Raw genomic sequence first — 18,411 nt, forward strand, 5'->3', positions numbered from 1 at the left:
ATCCCGTAGCTTTCCGTTCACGGAAATTGAATTCGGCAGAAATCAATTATACCATTGCAGAAAAAGAGCTCTTGGCAGTCAAAGACGCCTTTGAAGATTGGAGGCATTATCTTTTGGGGGCTCGTCATAAAGTCACTGTGTTCACTGATCACAAGAATCTTCAATTTTTGAAAACGGCAAAGACTTTAACTCCCCGACAGCTACGTTGGTCTCTCTATTTTTCTGATTTTGATTTTGTTATTACTTATCGACCAGGCAGCAGGAATGGGAAGGCAGATGCATTGTCGCGAATAGATACCGTAGAAACGCAGCATGTGGTGGAGAGTCAACCTATTATTCCGGAGGCTCAAGTTATCTGCACAATCACCTTGGATGGTTTTCAAAAAGAAGTCCAGAAAAGTCTAACTACAGAGGAAATCAGTGCTTGGGTAGCTCAAGACCCGGAACGCAAATGCTATCAACAATTGCCATACTATCGAGAAGCTTTGTATCTCCTGACCTTGTCATTGCAAGAAAAGGCCTTGAGAATGTGCCATGATCAGCCGTTAGCGGGCCATAAGGGCATTATGAAGACTCTAGATCTGGTTCAGCGTTATTTTTGGTGGCCTGAGTTGTCTTCCTCTGTCAGACAGTATGTGTTGTCTTGTGACTTATGTGCTCGAAGTAAGGCTACACGACAAGTTCCGCAGGGAATGTTGCAACCCCTGCCGACTCCTACCTGTCCTTGGCATACATTCTCTATGGATCTTATTGTAGATCTACCCCTTAGCAAAGGGTTTAACACCATTTTAGCTTTTGTGGATACCTTTTCCAAGATGTGTCATTTTGTCCCCCTGTCTGGTCTTCCCTCTGCAAAGGATTTGGCGAGATTGTTTGGGGAGTACATTGTGAGATTACATGGAGTTCCCAAAATAATAATATCAGACAGAGGGGCTCAGTTTGTTTCTCACTTCTGGAAGGCTTTTCTCCATGGGTTGGGGGTAGAGACTAGGTATTCTACTAGTTATCATCCAGAGACTGACGGCCAGACTGAGCGTCAAAATCAGGAACTAGAACAGTATTTGAGGATGTTTCTTATGGATAAGGGAGGAGAGTGGGCTGATCAGCTGTGGATGGCGGAATTTGCATGTAATAATGCTAAAAGCGCATCTACTGGCTATTCTTCTTTCTATCTCAATTATGGTAGACATCCTAATCCCTTTTGTGTTCAGGAAGAATTGGGGGTGCCAGCAGCTGGGGAGTTATTGAAAGACATGTCTTCCCTTCACAAATCTGCGGAAGAGAATTTGATTCAGGAAAAAGTAAAGTACAAGCAAAATGCAGATCGACATCGTAAACCAGCTCCAGATTATCAGGCAGGAGATAGGGTGTGGTTGTCGACGAAACATTTGCGTCTTAAGGGAAATAGGAAGTTTCAGCCTCGTTTTATGGGTCCATATGTAATCGAGGAGGTTTTGGGTCCAGTCACAGTGAGATTAATTCTTCCTCCTAATATGAAGATTCATCCAGTCTTTCATGTTTCATTACTGAAGGAAACTTCCCCTCATGTTAGAATAGAAAGACCCCCTCCACCTCTTCTTGTTCAAGGACATTCTGAATATGAGGTCAAGGGCATTCTGGATTCCATGCTCCGTTCCAACAAGTTGTTTTATCTGATCGATTGGAAAGGATATGGTCCAGAGGACCGGTCCTGGGAAGACGCTGCAGATGTACATGCTCCTCAGTTAGTTAAACGTTTTCATTCTCAATTCCCATCTAAGCCAGGACCGATGTCTCGGTCTTTGAGAGGGGTTACTGTTAGGAACCATTCAGTCAACTCTTTATACAATACAGGACACTTTCATTCTAGGAAAACATCCAGAGTGGTGGTGAAACCCAGAATGGTGAATTTCTGGGTAAATGTGATATAGTCCGGTATTCCAAGATGGCCGCCGCTATTGCCGCGGTGAAAGATCAGAGACGTTCTAGTTTCCAAGAATCTTGAGGAGCGAGCGCGCAGAGCACTGCGCACTTCAAAATAGACTTTGCCGAGAGCGGCCGTTATTCAAGGCGCTCTCAGGAACTTCTAGTTCAGTTGGGTTTAGGGGGTGTTTATCGAAACACCGATTCAGGAATCCTAGTAAAATACGAATTTGAGTTTGGCACTGAGAAGGTGTAAGGTTCGAGTCTTTCGGCGTGTACAGTGAGTAAGTCCGTTGTGAGGAGGCAGTGTTTCTCAGGAAGCCCAGCAGAGAGTTTTTGTAGGAGCTTCTAGACTGATAAACTCTTCATGAACTTTTCCTGTGGAGAAGTATCCTCAACTTGGCAGTTTTGACAGTTCATGTACAAGTGAGGCTGTGAAAGGCTTCGTCAGCAGACATTCAAGTGCCGGTGGATAAAGTAAGACTATTCCAAAACTTATTCTGGAAAGCATTCAAGTTTCCCTCTACCAGCAATACCCCATTGCGCTTCCCTTTTCTTCCCTCCCTCTTTTCCCTTCCTGGTTCCTTTTTGCGCGCATCTATCAAGAGTACTAAGACTGTCTGCAAGAGTGTCAAGGCATTCTACTAGTACCTGAGAATTGAACCCATTTGAAAGAGACGTTATCAATGAAGAAGGTAGGGAGGAGTTCGTGATTTAGTATAAGGAAATATTCGACCATTCAGTTTACTAATGAGGTATTTTCCTTTCTCAGCAATATCTACTACTTCATGATAACTTCTCACAGTCATTTACAGAGAGAGGCAAGGCTCTAAAGACAGCTGGTAGGATAATTTGGAATTAAGAACTGTATGACCAGGGAGAGTAGTTTGGAGTTTCTGCATTGTCTTTCTCTCTTTCCTCTGTGCATTAGGAACCCAAGTGCAGTCCTGAAGACCAGTCAAATATAGGACTAGTGGGTACCAGCTGTAGTTGGAGTGTCTCTCTTTTCTGTCCACTTCCCCTTTCCCCGTCTCTGGTGCAGTTGCTTATTAAGCGGCGTCACTGGGGAGGGGGCATTGGGAGCAAGCGTCTGTTCTGCCTCTGCGAAGAATCTGGGACCTGACACCAAGTTATATTGGTCGCCCCAGATTGGCCAAGAAGGGTGTGGTACACAGATCTTCTCCACCTCTCCTCGTGCGCGCCGCTCCGTCTCCCTTTCAGGGCAGATCTCCTCTCTCAGATGGAGGGGCAGGTTCTACACCCCCACCTCCAGACCTTACACCTTCATGCCTGGAGATTGAACGGGGCAACCTGAATTCCTTTTCTCTCCCGCATGATGTGGTGGATGTCATTCTATCGGCCAGACGTGACTCCACTAAGTCAATCTATTCTTACAGATGGTCTAAATTTGTGACTTGGTGTGGTGAGAAGTCCATTGACCCTTTGAGTGCTCGTTTGTCAGATATACTCCTATTTGCTCTTTCTTTAGCACAGCAAGGTTTTGCTGTGGCTACAGTGAAAGGTTATCTTTCGGCTTTGTCGGCTTTTCTCTGCCTGTCGGATCAGCCGTCCTTGTTTAAATCACCTATTGTTTTAAGATTTCTGAAGAGCCTTACAAATAACTTTCCTCCTACTCCTTTTATTGTGCCTCAATGGGACTTGAATCTGGTGCTTACTTTTCTAATGGGTTCCCCTTTCGAACCTCTACATAAATGTCCCTTGAGGTTGTTGTCTTTTAAGACGGTTTTCCTAGTTGCAATTACCTCGGCAAGGAGGGTAAGTGAGCTTCAAGCTCTTAGTTCAAAGCCCCCATTCTTGACCATTCATGCTGAACGAACGGTTCTTAGGACCAGGGCTGCTTTTCTGCCTAAGGTGGTAACTCCCTTCCATCTAGGACAGTCTATTACCCTTCCTACCTTCTATACTCCCCCTCACCCTTCCAAGGAGGAGGAGCGGCTTCACCGTCTGGACCCTAACAGGGCGGTGAGCTTTTATCTTGATAGGACTAAGGACTATCTAGTAGATGACCAGCAGTTTGTTGGATTTGCTGGTTGCAGAAAAGGAAGAGCTGTGCACAAGCGCACACTTTCGAGATGGATAATTCTATGCATCAAGATCTGCTACGCCCTGGCTGGTAAGGAACCTCCGGAGGGTATAAGAGCCCACTCTACTAGAGCAAAGTCTTCAACATCTGCTTTGTCTAGCTGTATACCTGTTGAGGATATTTGTAAAGCGGCAACTTGGGCCTCCCTCCACACTTTCGCGAAGCATTACTGCTTGGATACCGAAGTGAGGAGGGAAGGCCACTTTGCGCGTTCTGTCCTCCAGGATTTCCTGGTATAGGAGAGTGGACACCCTCCTCCGGGAGTGGGGACTGCTGTGGGAATCTATTCACAAGGTGAGGAATCCACTGGCAGATGTATCAATCAGAAGAACAAGTTACTTACCTTCGGTAACGCTTTTTCTGGTGGATACGGTATCTGCCTGTGGATTCCTCACTGACCCACCCGCCTCCCGTTGTCCACTCTTCTGTACCTGAGCATCTGTGATGTTAATGTGTTTTTTATTGTTGAAGGAAAAGTTTTATTTCAATTGCTTTTCTGCATTGGTTTCACACTATATGTGTTATCTTGGCATTTGTGTACTGTGTATACTGTGTATATATCTACTGATGTTGGTCCGTCCCTGTGCCTTGAAGGCACGGAAAAAAGGGCGGAACTGATGTCATCACGCCGGCGTGGGCCTATTATGGAGTCGGTGACGTCAGCGGAGTCGCGTGCGGTGTCGTGCCTCTGTGACGTCGGCGCGAAGCTACAAAAAGAATTTCTGAATGTTGCTGACGCAAGGGGATATTCACAAGGTGAGGAATCCACAGACAGATACTGTATCCACCAGAATAAGTGTTACCGAAGGTAAGTAACTTGTTCATCTGGGATGTGCGGGAGCCATGGGTTGATGACTATAGTGGAGCGAGGTTGGCGCTCCCAGATTGTATATTCCATCCAGATCGGGGAATGATCTGAGATCCCTCTTGGCAGGACCCTATATTGGGCGAAGTTGCCTATGTCGGACATATGTGTAAGGAAATAGTTAATGCGTGAGAGGCTCCGGTGGGCGCCGGAAAAGAAAGTAAACAATTTATCGGTGAGATGGAGTATGTGACCTACATCTGCCAGACCGAACGCTTGTACAAAGTCAGCCATGAGGTCATTAGAGGTTTCTTTTGACTTTGGGGGGTGGCAAAACATGGTATCGTCCAGAGTCATATTGATCCCCCCATGATCAGTGTACCTTCCTGAAGTCCCGTCAACTTGGTACCCAGGTCTTCCAGTGCCGCCTTGCCCATAGCGGGCGGTAGATAAATAGATATCATATTAATACCTTTTCTGTCCCACTAGGCCTCAACTCCCGTGAACCGGCCCCCCTGTCAACCAATACTTTTTGAACAATTAGGGGCGTTGTTATTTCACTAATACAGCTGTACCCCTTGAACCCGTGATGTAGTCTGCGTGTACCAGGAGTTTGTATCCCAACCTGGTAAGGGCCTTGGACTTTTGACCTACCAGATGTGTTTCCTGCAATAGGATCACATCAGGCGAATGCCTCTTCAGGAATTGTTGGACTATTCCCCTCTTTACCTTGTCTCCCATCACATTAACGTTCCAGGACATTATAGCCAGGGACCGTTTACTATTCCGCCCCATATTTGTGTAACACTTCCCATTGCCATATTTGGATCATAACTGCGTAAGAGAGAACATACATCTGCTTTCCCCACATTTGTCGTCCATCATTCAGCATAACTATATTACATCATTGCTACATCGCAACACGTCTCATTTTGATGAGCTTTCTCATGTTTAAGTTGCTACAAAGATCATTGACCCAATCATCGTTTCAATAAACAAATTAACCATGAAACATCCCCCCTCCCCTCCACCTCATCCCCCCTCCCTGCCTCCCTGCCCGAGGATTCAAAACTACCCACCCTCAAACTTGGCAGAGTGCTTCTCTCCCCCCCTAAGATTCTGAAAGTACTCGGGGTAGAGTGACCCCCCCTCCCGTCCATTCACATCACAATAACTGGAAATGTTGCCATACACATTGAATCATTGTAGTCCCTCCCCATCACGAAGCTGAAAAATGAACATATTGTGTCATAACCTTAGAAACAACCTGCCAGTCAGTGTCATAACAATGGGTATAACCACCCCCCTGGTCCCACTACTTGCACTTTTTCCCGCATGTGGGCTTGCCAGACTTATCACCCGTGTCCATCAGTCCTGTTCCTCGAGTCGACTGTTCTTTTCTGCTGGGCCTTCACGATCTTCCTCCACTTGGACTTCTCGACGCTGGCCTGGTTTGCCCAATCGCTCTCTCCACCTACCCCCCCACCGTGCTTCAGCCGTCCATCCATTCCCAGACCGCCTCTGGGGAGTAAAAAAAAACCAGGACTTGCCATCGGATTCGACTCTCAACCTCGCGGGAAAGAGCATTGCGTACTTGACCTCCCTGTCTCTAAATTCCTTTTTCACAGCTTAATAGCTGTGACGCTGAGCCTGATCCTGGGCTGTAAAGTCAGGAAAAAAGGCCACTTCGTAGTTGTCGATCTTCAGGGTGGGATTGGAGCGTGCCGTCTGTAAGATAATGTCTCTATCTCTGTAGTTGAAGACCCGTGCAATAATGGGCCTTGGGGGTGCCCCAGGTTTAGGCATACCCCCCCGGCACCCTGTGAGCTCTCTCGATAGAAAGATAGCTGGATAGAGTCTTGGGTTTGAGGTGCTTTGTGATAAGATCTTCGACATATAGGTTCGCAGCTCCGTTTTTTCTGGTACCCCCAAAATACGAATGTTATTGCGGCAGGCCTGGCCTTCGTAGTCATTGAGTTGCTGCGACATCCTCTCCTGCTTCTTCTGCATCTCAAGCATTTGGGATTGCAATTCAGATGTGTCCGTCTGCAGGGCGCTAGTGACTATTATGAGTTCCTTGACCTTTTCGTCCATCTTGCGGAAGTCAGCTCTGATAAGTGAGACCTCTATGTTAACTGAATCTTCTGATGTACGCATCCCATTAATGGCCGCCATGACGTCGTGCAGGGTGGGCTCCTGGTCGTGCGCGGGTGCCACTGCGCCACCATCCTTATCTGATTTCGGGGAGACACCCTTCTCCCCAGACTTGGCCCATGCGAATTTCGCTACTTGTCTCTGAGGGTTGCCCCTGAGGCCCTTTTAGTCCTGTCGCCATGCCTGAGTGCAACCAGTTGCTGCCCGGGGTGAGGGAAGTCGCGGGGGTCAATGCAGAATATACTCCTCCCAAAGCCGTCTCATCGATTCTCCCTCGCCTTAAGCCGTCAGCGGTGGGAGCTGCCGTAGCTGCCGAACCACCCAGCAGCGCAATCAGGGTAGACGGTCACGTATCCTGGATCTAGTCCCCTCTTCTCAGTCCTATCAGTAGTCGCAGACCTAGAGCGCAGACCAACTGCTACCACACATTCAGTATTCCGGGGGTGTCATGCGTTTCCTCTATAATTTTTAGAGGTCTCCACTTTTCCCAGGGACCACACCATGCGTTGCGAGAGCCACCTCAGGGACCCTCCGGCCAAAGACACGCACCTGCTTCTAAATTGTAGGGCCAGTGATTCCAGTTGCAGGCTCCAGGGACCCAATTACTAGTGGCTCAGTGGGCACAGGGAGCAGGCCAGCAAACGCTCATCCCTCAATGTGACAGTCTCTCACTTATTCCCCAATGTGCACCTGGGGCGAGGAAGGGGGGGGGGGGGAAATTGAGGGGGGGAGACTCGAGCAATAGTCCCCCCACCCTTGTCAGTAAGCTTCACTACACCTCGGTGCTCTGTCGGGCACACCAGGGGCTGCGCAGCGATGATCAGCGCCCCGTCTAATCCTCCCAATCAAATAAGCACCTTCAGTGAGCCCCCAGGCCGGGACCGCCACCGCAACGCCGTAGGTCAAGAGACTGTAACCGGACCCCCCAGTGTGCCGCCGCAACAGTCTCTAGAGGCCCGCTAATGCCCCACTTGCTGTCAATTCCTCTCAATGTGATTGCGGCACCGTCTTCACGCTCAGACCGCCGAGGCCTTGGCCACGCCTCCCTCCAATTAGGCCCAGAAGCCTGGGACTCACGTGATTTCCTGGGCGCCAAAGCCTCGCGCCAGACGTGTCCCACCACGTCCCCTCCAAACGCCACCTCACTGCGGCCGATCGCGGCAGGGGACCCTCCCACCACAGCTCCGCCTCACCACAGTTCCACCGCACCTTGGGAGCAGCGTCCACCGCCGCGCTCGGACCGCCGACACGGTCTCAGTCACCGAGGGGCCTCCATGTGCATTCCGACCGGGCAGTCAGGGCGAAAGCTGCCTCCACTTGCCCCAAAGGGAGATTGAGAAACACCTGGGGGGGTCCAGGGACGGGACCGCACAGCTTCAGGTAGGGAAATACAGTGGATGGCACAGGAAAGGGCAAAGTATGTTACAGGAAGGTGGAAGCTCGCTCAGGCAGCGGCCATTTCTCTCGGCTGCTAGCCACGCCCCTGATTTCAATTTATTGATTGCCAACAATACCTCATTTTCCGTGATCTGTCCATTTATTGATGAACTCTCTTGGTCTGTAAGGTTAGGGAGAGTAATATTGCTTAGATAGTCCTGGTATTTTTGAGTGTTTTACATGAGTATTTACTTCATATAAGTCTTTATAGAAGTCCATGAAAGTGTCAGCTATTTTTTGCGGATCAGTATTAATATTCCCACCTTGTCCTTTATGGCGCTAATGGCGAATTTCTGCATTTTAAATTTTGATTAAAAGTGAAATCGTCTTTGCTAGTGATATGTATTTTTTCTAGGTGCGCGATTTCTTTCTCTTATTTCACTAAATTAGAGTTAGCTATTTTGTTTATTCTTGATCTAATCCTGTTTATTTTCCCTCTTCCTGCTGCTTTCAGGGCCTCCCATCTTGTCAGATCAGACGTCTCCCCAGGCTTATTCTCAGCAAGAAAATTATGAATCGTGTCATTAATTACTTGAATGTTGTCCTAATCAGCTAGTATCTTGTCGTTGAAACGCCAGTTCGATTTCTTTTTATATGGAGCGGGTCAGAGATAGATTGTGATACAGGAGTGGTCCGAGATCACCCTGGGTTCGATTGTTGTATGATCTACCTTACAAAGTGTATTGTTGGAGACTAAAATGTAGTCTATACGTGAATACGACTTTTGGGGAAAGAGTAAAATGTTTAATCCCTTTCTGCTGGATTGTGAACTCTCCAGGCATCAGCCAGATTAGATTTCAAGCTGATTTTCTTTAGTGTTTTATGTGATTTATTTGGAACAAATGGAAATCTAGAATTTTTGTCTAGATGTGGGTCTAGAGGTAGGTTGAAGTCACCAGCTAGGATATGGGTAGCTGTATCAGGGATTTTTTCTAGTTGTGAGTATAGATTGTCCCTAAAGGACTGATTATCCTTAGTAGGTGCGTAACTGTTGGCCTCATAAAATTCAACATTGTCTTTAGTAAGCTTCGAGATGATCCATCTGCCTTGTGAGTCAGATGATTTCGAGAGTAAGTTGAATATAGATTTGCTGGAAATCAGAGTTAGTACCCAGTTTATCTTCCCTACCGCTGCCGAGTAAGCATTATCTGACAATTGACTGTTAGCAAAACTCTCAGATATTGTGTTATCCAATTTTGTTTCTTGAAGGACAATTATATCTCCTTTGAGCCTATGCAGTTAATCAACTATATTCCTCCTCTTTACCTGGTGGTTCCAGCCTTTTACGTTTAGGGAGACTACTTTAATACTTTGGTTCAGTCCCGCCATATGATATGCTAGAGGAAGGTGATATGGACCAGTGTCACCCTTCTGTAGGGTTGCGAAGAGCGAGGCCACACCTGAATAGAAGACTTCCCCTTGTGTGTGTCAGTATGACATGAGGCTTGTGAGACAAAAATCGAGAAGCAAAACAATAGGCAAGGAAAACAACAGACTGTATAGTAGGACAAAAAGAGAACCCATCCCTTAATTACCCAACCAACACCCTACCACTCCCCATATTTGCCAACAGGCGTAGCGATAGGAGGAAGGTTGCTCCTCCGGAGGAACAGTTATTAAGAACAACAGTAAATTAGGGCGATACCCCATCAATATAGCTAGGAACTAACATTGTGAAAAAAAGGCATGATGGCATGCACATAATGCACACAATAATCTTGAGATTAAGGCCTATGTTGGAGTCTAAGGTAGTAGTGTGTATGCGTGTGAGTGTGTACAGAGGACTAAATAGGGTGAGACTTGTAGTCTAGGAAAATGTAGAGAAAGATGTGTTTGAGACTGCGGTTGTGTCCCACCCGGATGACCATAGTGCATGGATGCAAGATCGTTTGAATTCGTAGGCCCATTGTGTGAAGTTTTAGAGAACAGTCATTGGTTATAATCAGATGATGTAGCCAAGAGAAAGTATGGGCTACTTGTAATAAGAAGAAAGTGTCAGATGAGATAAGTGTGTGTGTCTAAGTATGTCTAGCGTGTGAGAAACCCATGCATGGCTATTTGTGGGCGAAGATGCAACACCCAACAGAAAATGAGGTGTAAGCCATGGCTGTAAGCATGACTGTGCGCCATAGGAGCATGGGAGGCCTGCAGGAGCTTAAACGTGTAAATAGTGTGAAAGGAGAACAATAATCACAAATATCATACTTGTAACATATTTGTAACTGTAAGATATGAACTGGTAGTAGGTGGTTCTTGTCAGGAGGAGCATTATTATTACTAACTATTTAATTAACCCGCCCCAAGTGCCTTGCCAGGATGAGATGCTTACCTGACAGGGTTGTGATAAGTGAGCGAATTTAGACAAATCCACTTTTGGAAAACATTACACATGCTTTGTTAAACACAGTATCTTAGGACATTGGTATCCAAAGAAGACATTGTGAACAAACAATAGTGACATTAGCGACACTAAGACATTAGTGACCAGAGCTGTAGTTCTCTTGGGTGTAAGTGGTGGTTGAGTCTTTGGGGACTGATGTATCCATTTGCATTCCACCTTTTTCGTCTAGCAATTTGTTAAGCGACCCTGGGTCCGTGAAGATGTGAAGGATGCCATGCGAGAAGATCCTGAGTCTTGCCGGGGCAACGAACAAGCCTTGTAGACCAGCTGATTTTATCCTGGGTTGAAGGTTTAGAACACCCTTACGAGTGTCAACGGTTAATTTTGAGTTGTCATGTGATATAAAGATGTTTGTGCCTTTCCAGAGTATGTGATTGTATTTCCTCATGTGGCCCAGAATAAGCTCCACATATTGATACCTTAGAGGTTTGCATTTTTGGGGGTCGGGCATTTTGATGTTTTGAGATATCCAAGTTGGCACCCTGTGGACCCTGTCAAATTCCAGCTCTTTGTTGAATTTTATAATAGTGGCCTGGGTGAACCTTTTTCCTATGAAGGCTATGCAAGATTGGTTAGAGTCTTCTTCTCCTCCAGGCATGCCAAAGATATGTAGGTTTCCTTGTCTGTTTCTACCTTCCAATTCTGAGAGTTCTTTTGCAAAGGAATGGGAGGCAATATTGAGAGTTTAGATGGATTTTTTCATGATATTTCCGTTGTCTTCTAGTTGTCTAATTCTGTTTTACGCCTCTGTAACTCTGGTGCTTGTTTCCTTCATATCTTGATGGACGTCTGCAATTTCGTTTTGCAAGATATCAGTGTTTGTTTTAGTGGACTTTGCCAGTCCGTGTACATCTGCTAGTTTCTTTAGGATCATTTCCATTGTCGGGTTAATGTCTTGTTTCCCTTTTGTTGGTGAGTCTGGGTGCGGTGGGTCAGCTATCCCTCTTTTTAGAGATTGTTTGCTTTCTTTATCCGCCATTTTGGCATCCCTATGTAGCCGGGGGGTATGACACTGGTCGGCCAGATCGGACAGATCGTCCTAACTTGCTGATAACTGATGTCTCTTGGTGACACTTGCTGACAACAAGCGACAACTGATGTCTCTTACTGATGTCTCTTAGTGAATCTTAGTGATTCTAAATGTCTCTTAATGTTACTTAATGTCGCTTGTAACTTGGTGTCTCTTGCTGTTACTTGGTGATGACTCTTGACTGTGCATGCGCTTGTTTAAAGATAGATGAGATGAGGGAGAGGGGTACAGGCGTATGGCATTAGGTGGCCATTTTAGATGAACCTGTAGGGTTCCACCGAGCCAGCCGAGCATGCAGGATACAACAAGAACATTAGGAATGACTTTTCGTCTAAGACAGTGCAGCTGATCAAGGGAATGTAAGTGTGCTTGCTTCTGCTTGCTCCTGTCACATCAGGCCTATAGTTGCTAGTGGGCGTTCAAAGTCATGCGGCCACCATTTTGGAAGCAGGCATACAAAACTGCAAGCATCCGATATCATAGGTAGTGATCCAGCGGCAATATTGAATGCATAGAGCATAGAGCTGATTTAAACCACAATCAGTAAGCAGTAGTAAGCAGTAAGCAGCACCATGTGCTTCCACAGACATTCACATTGAAACTGTGTGATCATCCAGATGCCATTTTAAGGACAGGAGCTCAACGTAGGTATAAGATTCTTGACAGTTACCCCTACCCAGTGAGACAAAATTGAGCAGCTCTGTAATGAGCTATGCCTGCATTTTACGTTGTTGAAGCCTGCATCACTTTTAATATTTTGAGCACTTTGTGGGTAGAGAGATGCGGGTTTGCACCACTATGCTGCCGCCATTTTACAGTCAGGCAGCCGATCCGGAGATCTTCCGACCAAAAATAATTTGTTTATTGCGGACCCATGGGGCTTGATTGTTGCCATAAACAAATCGCGGATTCCGCTTAAGAAAGGGTTATGGATGCGCCTAATCACTGTGGCTAAGTAGGGAGATGAGCAGAGTTATGAGCGCGCGTTGGCAGTGACCGCCATTTCGGGAACAAGTAACTATGGGCGCAAACCCACGTTGAGCTTAGCCTATTATGTAGAATTACTGCACTTTTCTCAATCAGGGGCACCGACTGTGAAGAAGTTGTGGTTGCTGTGTGGTTGCGGTTGTATTAGCGTCACTTGAGGAGATCAACGCTGCACTTTGAGCACTTTGCGCAGCTCCTGTACTCACTTAGTATGCTGCGTTCACCCTACCTCCGGTACAGGGCTTAGGCCGCTTTGTAGCCCTCCAAGAGCCCACGAGATCAGGCACTGTGCTAGACTCAGATGGTGCCTCATAGCATTCTAGTTACGGGAGTACCTTTTTCAGTTATTTGTGTCCAAAAATACTGCTCTAATTGAGAGGAGCTTGGTCCTCCGAAACTGAGCCGAGCACTCATGCCACCATCTTCCTCTGCGTCAAAGCCACGACACTTAGAAACAGTTCTAAACTTTTCACCAAAAGAATCAGTGGCTAGCACTGGACCACCGATGTCGAACTGCCGGTTGAACTCAACTTGCTGGTTTGCCCCACTCTAAGGATCCTGACTTATAAGTTTCTAATGGCCAGATGTGGAGGCCCATAGGAATTAATGAGAATTACCGGTAGACTTACAAGAGAGGCAGGGTGTCACATTGACACCCTGTTGCACCCCTGAATAGTGCATGGGTGCACATGTGGCACACCTACATGCCCTGTCTGCCACATGGCACTGTTCAAAAAGCACAAAATTGCTTTTCTAACGGTTTTCGTTATTTACCATCAACTTGTAGTTGGTGGTAAATACCAAATCCTTAAATGTGAAAAGCACTCACTTGAGTGCTTCCTACATTAAAGATTCGGTAATTTACCGAATCGGTATGTTAAGATTTCAGTAATTTACTGATTCGGTAAAATACCGAATCCTACAATCATGCCACCTACATTCCAAATGCCCAATACCGGTCGGTAACGGCCGAAAATCGGTAATTTCGGCCGTTAACGACCGGTATTGGGCCTCCTACATATGGCCCCAAGTCCGAACACAGAAGTCTTCACCAGGACTAGGAGGTTATCCCTTCTTAAATGTCAAAATCCTCAAACTTCTTGCCGGAGCCGTGGTCCCGTCGAGATTGTGCACTTCAGCCGGCCGTTGTTGATGAGCCCTACTTCAGATCCAGCTTGTAGCCCGGCCGACTGATGAGGACTTCTCACCAGAAAAACAACTAAGTCTGAAGGTAAATTTTCCACTGGCCCCTTTATCTAACCCTACCTCCATCATGGTCACCCTTTGACTTTGACCACTTCAGCGTGGCCAGGTTCCAGCAGTTGACACTTTGTGGTTTTTGGTGCTAGAAAGGTTTAAACATTTATAATTTCATTTCTCTACATTCCTACATCTGATCTTTGTTTTTTTGGTGTCTATTTGCTGATTAAAATGTAGCCAATTTTTGTAAATCGAAGTGGAATTTTTATTACGTTGTGTTTTCTATACTGGTATTGCTAAATGCTTTACACATTTCTCCTAAGTTATGCCTGCCTGCTCTGTGTTACAGCTACCGAGGTTTAAGGTTTAAGTTATTGAAACCTACCTAGACCTAGTGAGGAATAGTGCAGTCGTTGGTTGAAGAGGACTACCATCCTACAGTCACCTAATTTTCTGATCACACATGTATCCCATGTGGGCCATCTAATAATTTCACGTCCAATTGTAATGTCAACATTAGACCAGATTGGCGCATTTAAATGTAGGCTACCATCCATCGTTAGTAACGTATGCGAGACCATCCAGGTTACCAGAATGTCCTTCATGGTAAGTAAACATAGGTGGGGGTGATGTTAACTTTTTTATTGTAAAAAAATGCTCAAATTGGGTAAGACTTTTGGAAGGGAGCGCTCTACCCATCACTCTCTGCAGCTGTTCAGCGTTACCCTCGAAAAGGCCAATCATTTGCAATAAATGGTGTGCCAGTTGGTATAAATACATGTATGATAAACAGAGCTCTCATACCATTGTGTCAGGATGCAGTTAAGACAGTTTAAGCTTAAGTTTCCTGCCCAGCCATATGAAATCTTTAATGTTTGTGTTATGGTGCGTAGAAAGAAAGTTGGAATCTAGAGTAGTACATTCCCAAAGCGTAAGTAAAATAAAAGGCCATCACCATTTCCACCAATTGTACTTTACTCCACAAACAAAGTTATAATGGAGATTATCTAAGTATTATTAGTTTTGACAAGTAAGGGCTGTATAGCATCATATATCGTGTTTTCCAGGCCTTGTTAAGGAAAATACCCACATATTTTAAATCGGAGGCCTTCCATGTGAACTCATTGTCATTTGCCACTTGTCTGATTGAAGATTTAGTGATAAGGGCAGGCTTCACTGTTGCTCCAATTAATTCCCTATCCAGAGAATACAGGGAAAGTGTTAATCAGAGACATAAGATGTGGTATTGACAAGATTACAGAGCATCAGTTCTTTGCTCTGCCTCACATCTCGAATGAGGAGTGGGTCCATTGGTTAGACCGCAAAAGAGGTTTAGGCGTTTACCTTGTTCATACCAAAGACCATTGGGTGAGCAGTCAGCTTTTTGTGGGGTATTCTGAGGTGAGGAAAGAAAAGGCTGTGCAGAAAAGGACTCTTTAAAGGTAGCTAGTCCTCTTCATTAAGACCTGCCACCTCCCCTTTTTGTGTAGCGCCCACTTTTTATCATCTAAAAAGTTCCCAAACTAGAGATCTGCATATTAGTCCTGACATTTGTTCTGTGCTTTGCGTCCAAGGGAATGGAAAGAATCCAGAAAGAAAGTGGTGTCAGTGCACAGGGCTGACATTTATATGTGGCTTCGCTCCGTCACTTCCGAGGTGGAACGAAGCCTATGTGGAGCTGCACAGTGCCATCTAGCAGCATGCAGGAGCACTGCTTTGAAGTTCCCAGACCTAGTCTGGCACCTTGGGAATATTCTGAAGTTTTTTGAATCTGCAGTTAGATAGAATGTCCACAATAAAGACTGTTTCCAAAGGTAAGTAACCTGTTCCTTTTAATGTGGGCAAAATCAAATGGTATTCAAACCCTGGAGCACCCACTTCTTCCAGTACATTTACTAACATGAAAACCTTTGTGTGAGTAAATACGTTTACAAGGTCAAAACAAACATTTACATGTGAAAAGAATCAGGTATGTAATACTTTGACTCGGCCCATTGCAGAGTACATCTCTTTGTAAAATGTAAGTGCCCTGCTTTTGATGTGTCACATGTTATATACTCTCAATTTGGAAGCACGGTGAGGTGGAGTGGTTTGTTCAAAGTTACAAAGTATGGTGTAGTCAAGTTAAGAAGGTTTGACTGTGGGTGATTTGCATGATATCGGTCCTAGGATGCTTGTTTCCAGTCCAGGGAGGATCAGGCCTGTCAGTTCAGACTGGACTGTTCCCATTGGGCACAGGGTCATGACTGATTTGCAGATGGCTGGGTCCAAACTGGAATGGCATGGTGAGCCAAAAAACGATGGGCTTAGGCCCAGATCTCTGTACTGGGGTGAATATATGCCATTGTCCTGCATTCTGTCCATCAATTGTTGTTTTTGCATTTGTCACCCCGAGTGGGACAGGTATTCCCAGACGTGTGTCCCGTGCTCTCCATACCACTGGAGTCAAGCTATCCTGGCTGATGAGGGCTGTAAGCCCGAAACCGGTCCTAGGATGCTTGTTTCCAGTCCATGGAGGATCTGGCCTGGCAGTTCGGGCTGGACTGTGCCCATTGGGCGCAGGGTAAAGACTGATTTGCATATGGCTGGGTCCAAACTGGAATGGCATGGTGAGCAAAAGAAAATATTTAGGCCCAGATCTCTGTACTGGGGTGAATGTATGACATTGTTCTGCATTCTGTCCATCAACTGTTTTTGCATGATTTACATGACACTCATTTAGCAACTTAAGCACTGGACTACAAGTATAATATGGACTTACTTACAGCCATATTTTGCAAGGTTGAATAAATACTTTACAATAAATGAGCCAGAGCATTGTACAACATACATAATCTGAAACTAAAGTAAGAAAGAGAGCAAGGGATAATTAGACCACTGATGCATCCAGAACACTTGTAGGATGAGAAGTATGCATAATTAAAGTGCTGGCGTACTCCGAGTCCTCTTGTGATTATAAAGCAGTTTTGAAACCGAAACCATACAAAAAGAGAGCATACACAAAGATTGCAGACACAGAGATTACACATATTCAAAAATGTGACATCTATAAAAGCACAGTATATTCAGTCTTGTATAATGTGATAGGTGGAAAAATCAGACTTGCTAGAAGGCAAACTATGCCATAATATCAGCTGGCTTTATCAAAGCTATGAAAAAATAACAGCACAACCATAATTTGTCAAATAACTACCTAACACCAAATGGGACCAGTAGATTTGTTTCCAAATAAAGTAGATTTTTTAAACATCTTGTCCCATAGACAAGTAGATATTTTATACAAATTCTACAACCCTCGTGTAAATCTATGAGTGATACCCATGTCGGAGAACAGTAGTTACATATAAGTAACTACTTTCATAAAAGGGACTTGAAATGTCTTTAGCATGTGACTTTATAGTGGAACCCCTTTTGGGGAATTGTGTTACATACACTTAGCAGTACTTCTCTGGTGTAAAGCCCATCCTCCATTTCTTCGCAAGGTGCTCAATCCTTCTGTTCCAACGTGTAAATATATTTCAGCATTTGTCAGCTAAGGCTGTTTGCAGATTTCATGAAGTGAACAGGAATTATCTGATCATATCAGAAAAATTCTTGAAGCAAAACATGATCTGATTATTGTTTTGGGTAGGTAAGCAATATTATTGTCCCTTGGATGACATGTAATATTGAGATATGTTTGAATGTACACTGATATTAATACTGTGTAATATACCATTTGGGGTTTTGATTTGCAGTTTGACTCATCTTGCGCCTTTGTCTGCCTTTGTGTCTTTGGAAAAGTTGGATATCAGCAACAACTGCTTGTCAGGTATGTTTTTGAAGGTCAAATGAATGATTAGGTTAATAATGTCAATGTCAGTTGCGAATAAGCGATTTTCACTGTTTTTAGCCTGCAAGTTTAAAAACTATGTAAGACATGACATATTTCTTTCATCATTGTGAGATCATTTTGTGACTTGCACTGCAGCAGCAGTAAAAGTGTGTAGTTAAGTTGCTGTGTGGATATACTTAGAAATGCTTATTTATGATAGAGACTTCTAGCAGCAGATCCCGCACCTTTTGAAAATTTTCCCGAGGCATTAGACTGAATATGTAAACTCTTTAGCAGTACCTTTGTGTGCCTTGCGGGTCTGCACTGACACCATTCCGCTCTGGAAATGATGCATGGGACCTCCAGACACAGATCCAGAGCATGCTCTTATCTCTCTGAGACAACTTGGCTCCATACCCCAAAATGTTAATACAGTGTGTCACCCACAAAACGACAGGTTTTAAGTACTGTAGGGAATGTTGCAAACAGATTTCTGTTACAGATCTCTGTCAGGTGTCCCTGTGGTGTTTGGGGCTGAGTCACGACTCCGAGACCTGTGGAGATTGCACATCGGTGA

The 18,411-nt window shown here is 45.2% G+C and overlaps 1 protein-coding gene across 1 annotated transcript in view; it reads left to right on the forward strand.

The window, feature by feature from the left end:
• Positions 1 to 18,411, forward strand: part of LRRIQ1 (leucine rich repeats and IQ motif containing 1) — a 1,358,071-nt gene that overhangs the window by 631,944 nt on the left and 707,716 nt on the right. Inside the window, exon 12 of the mRNA XM_078678880.1 lies at positions 17,758 to 17,831. Coding sequence (XP_078535006.1) covers positions 17,758 to 17,831 — 74 coding nt within the window. The remainder of the gene's footprint in view (positions 1 to 17,757; positions 17,832 to 18,411) is intronic.

Source organism: Lissotriton helveticus, chromosome 1_1, assembly GCF_964261635.1.
Source record: "Lissotriton helveticus chromosome 1_1, aLisHel1.1, whole genome shotgun sequence".
NCBI lineage: Eukaryota > Metazoa > Chordata > Amphibia > Caudata > Salamandridae > Lissotriton > Lissotriton helveticus.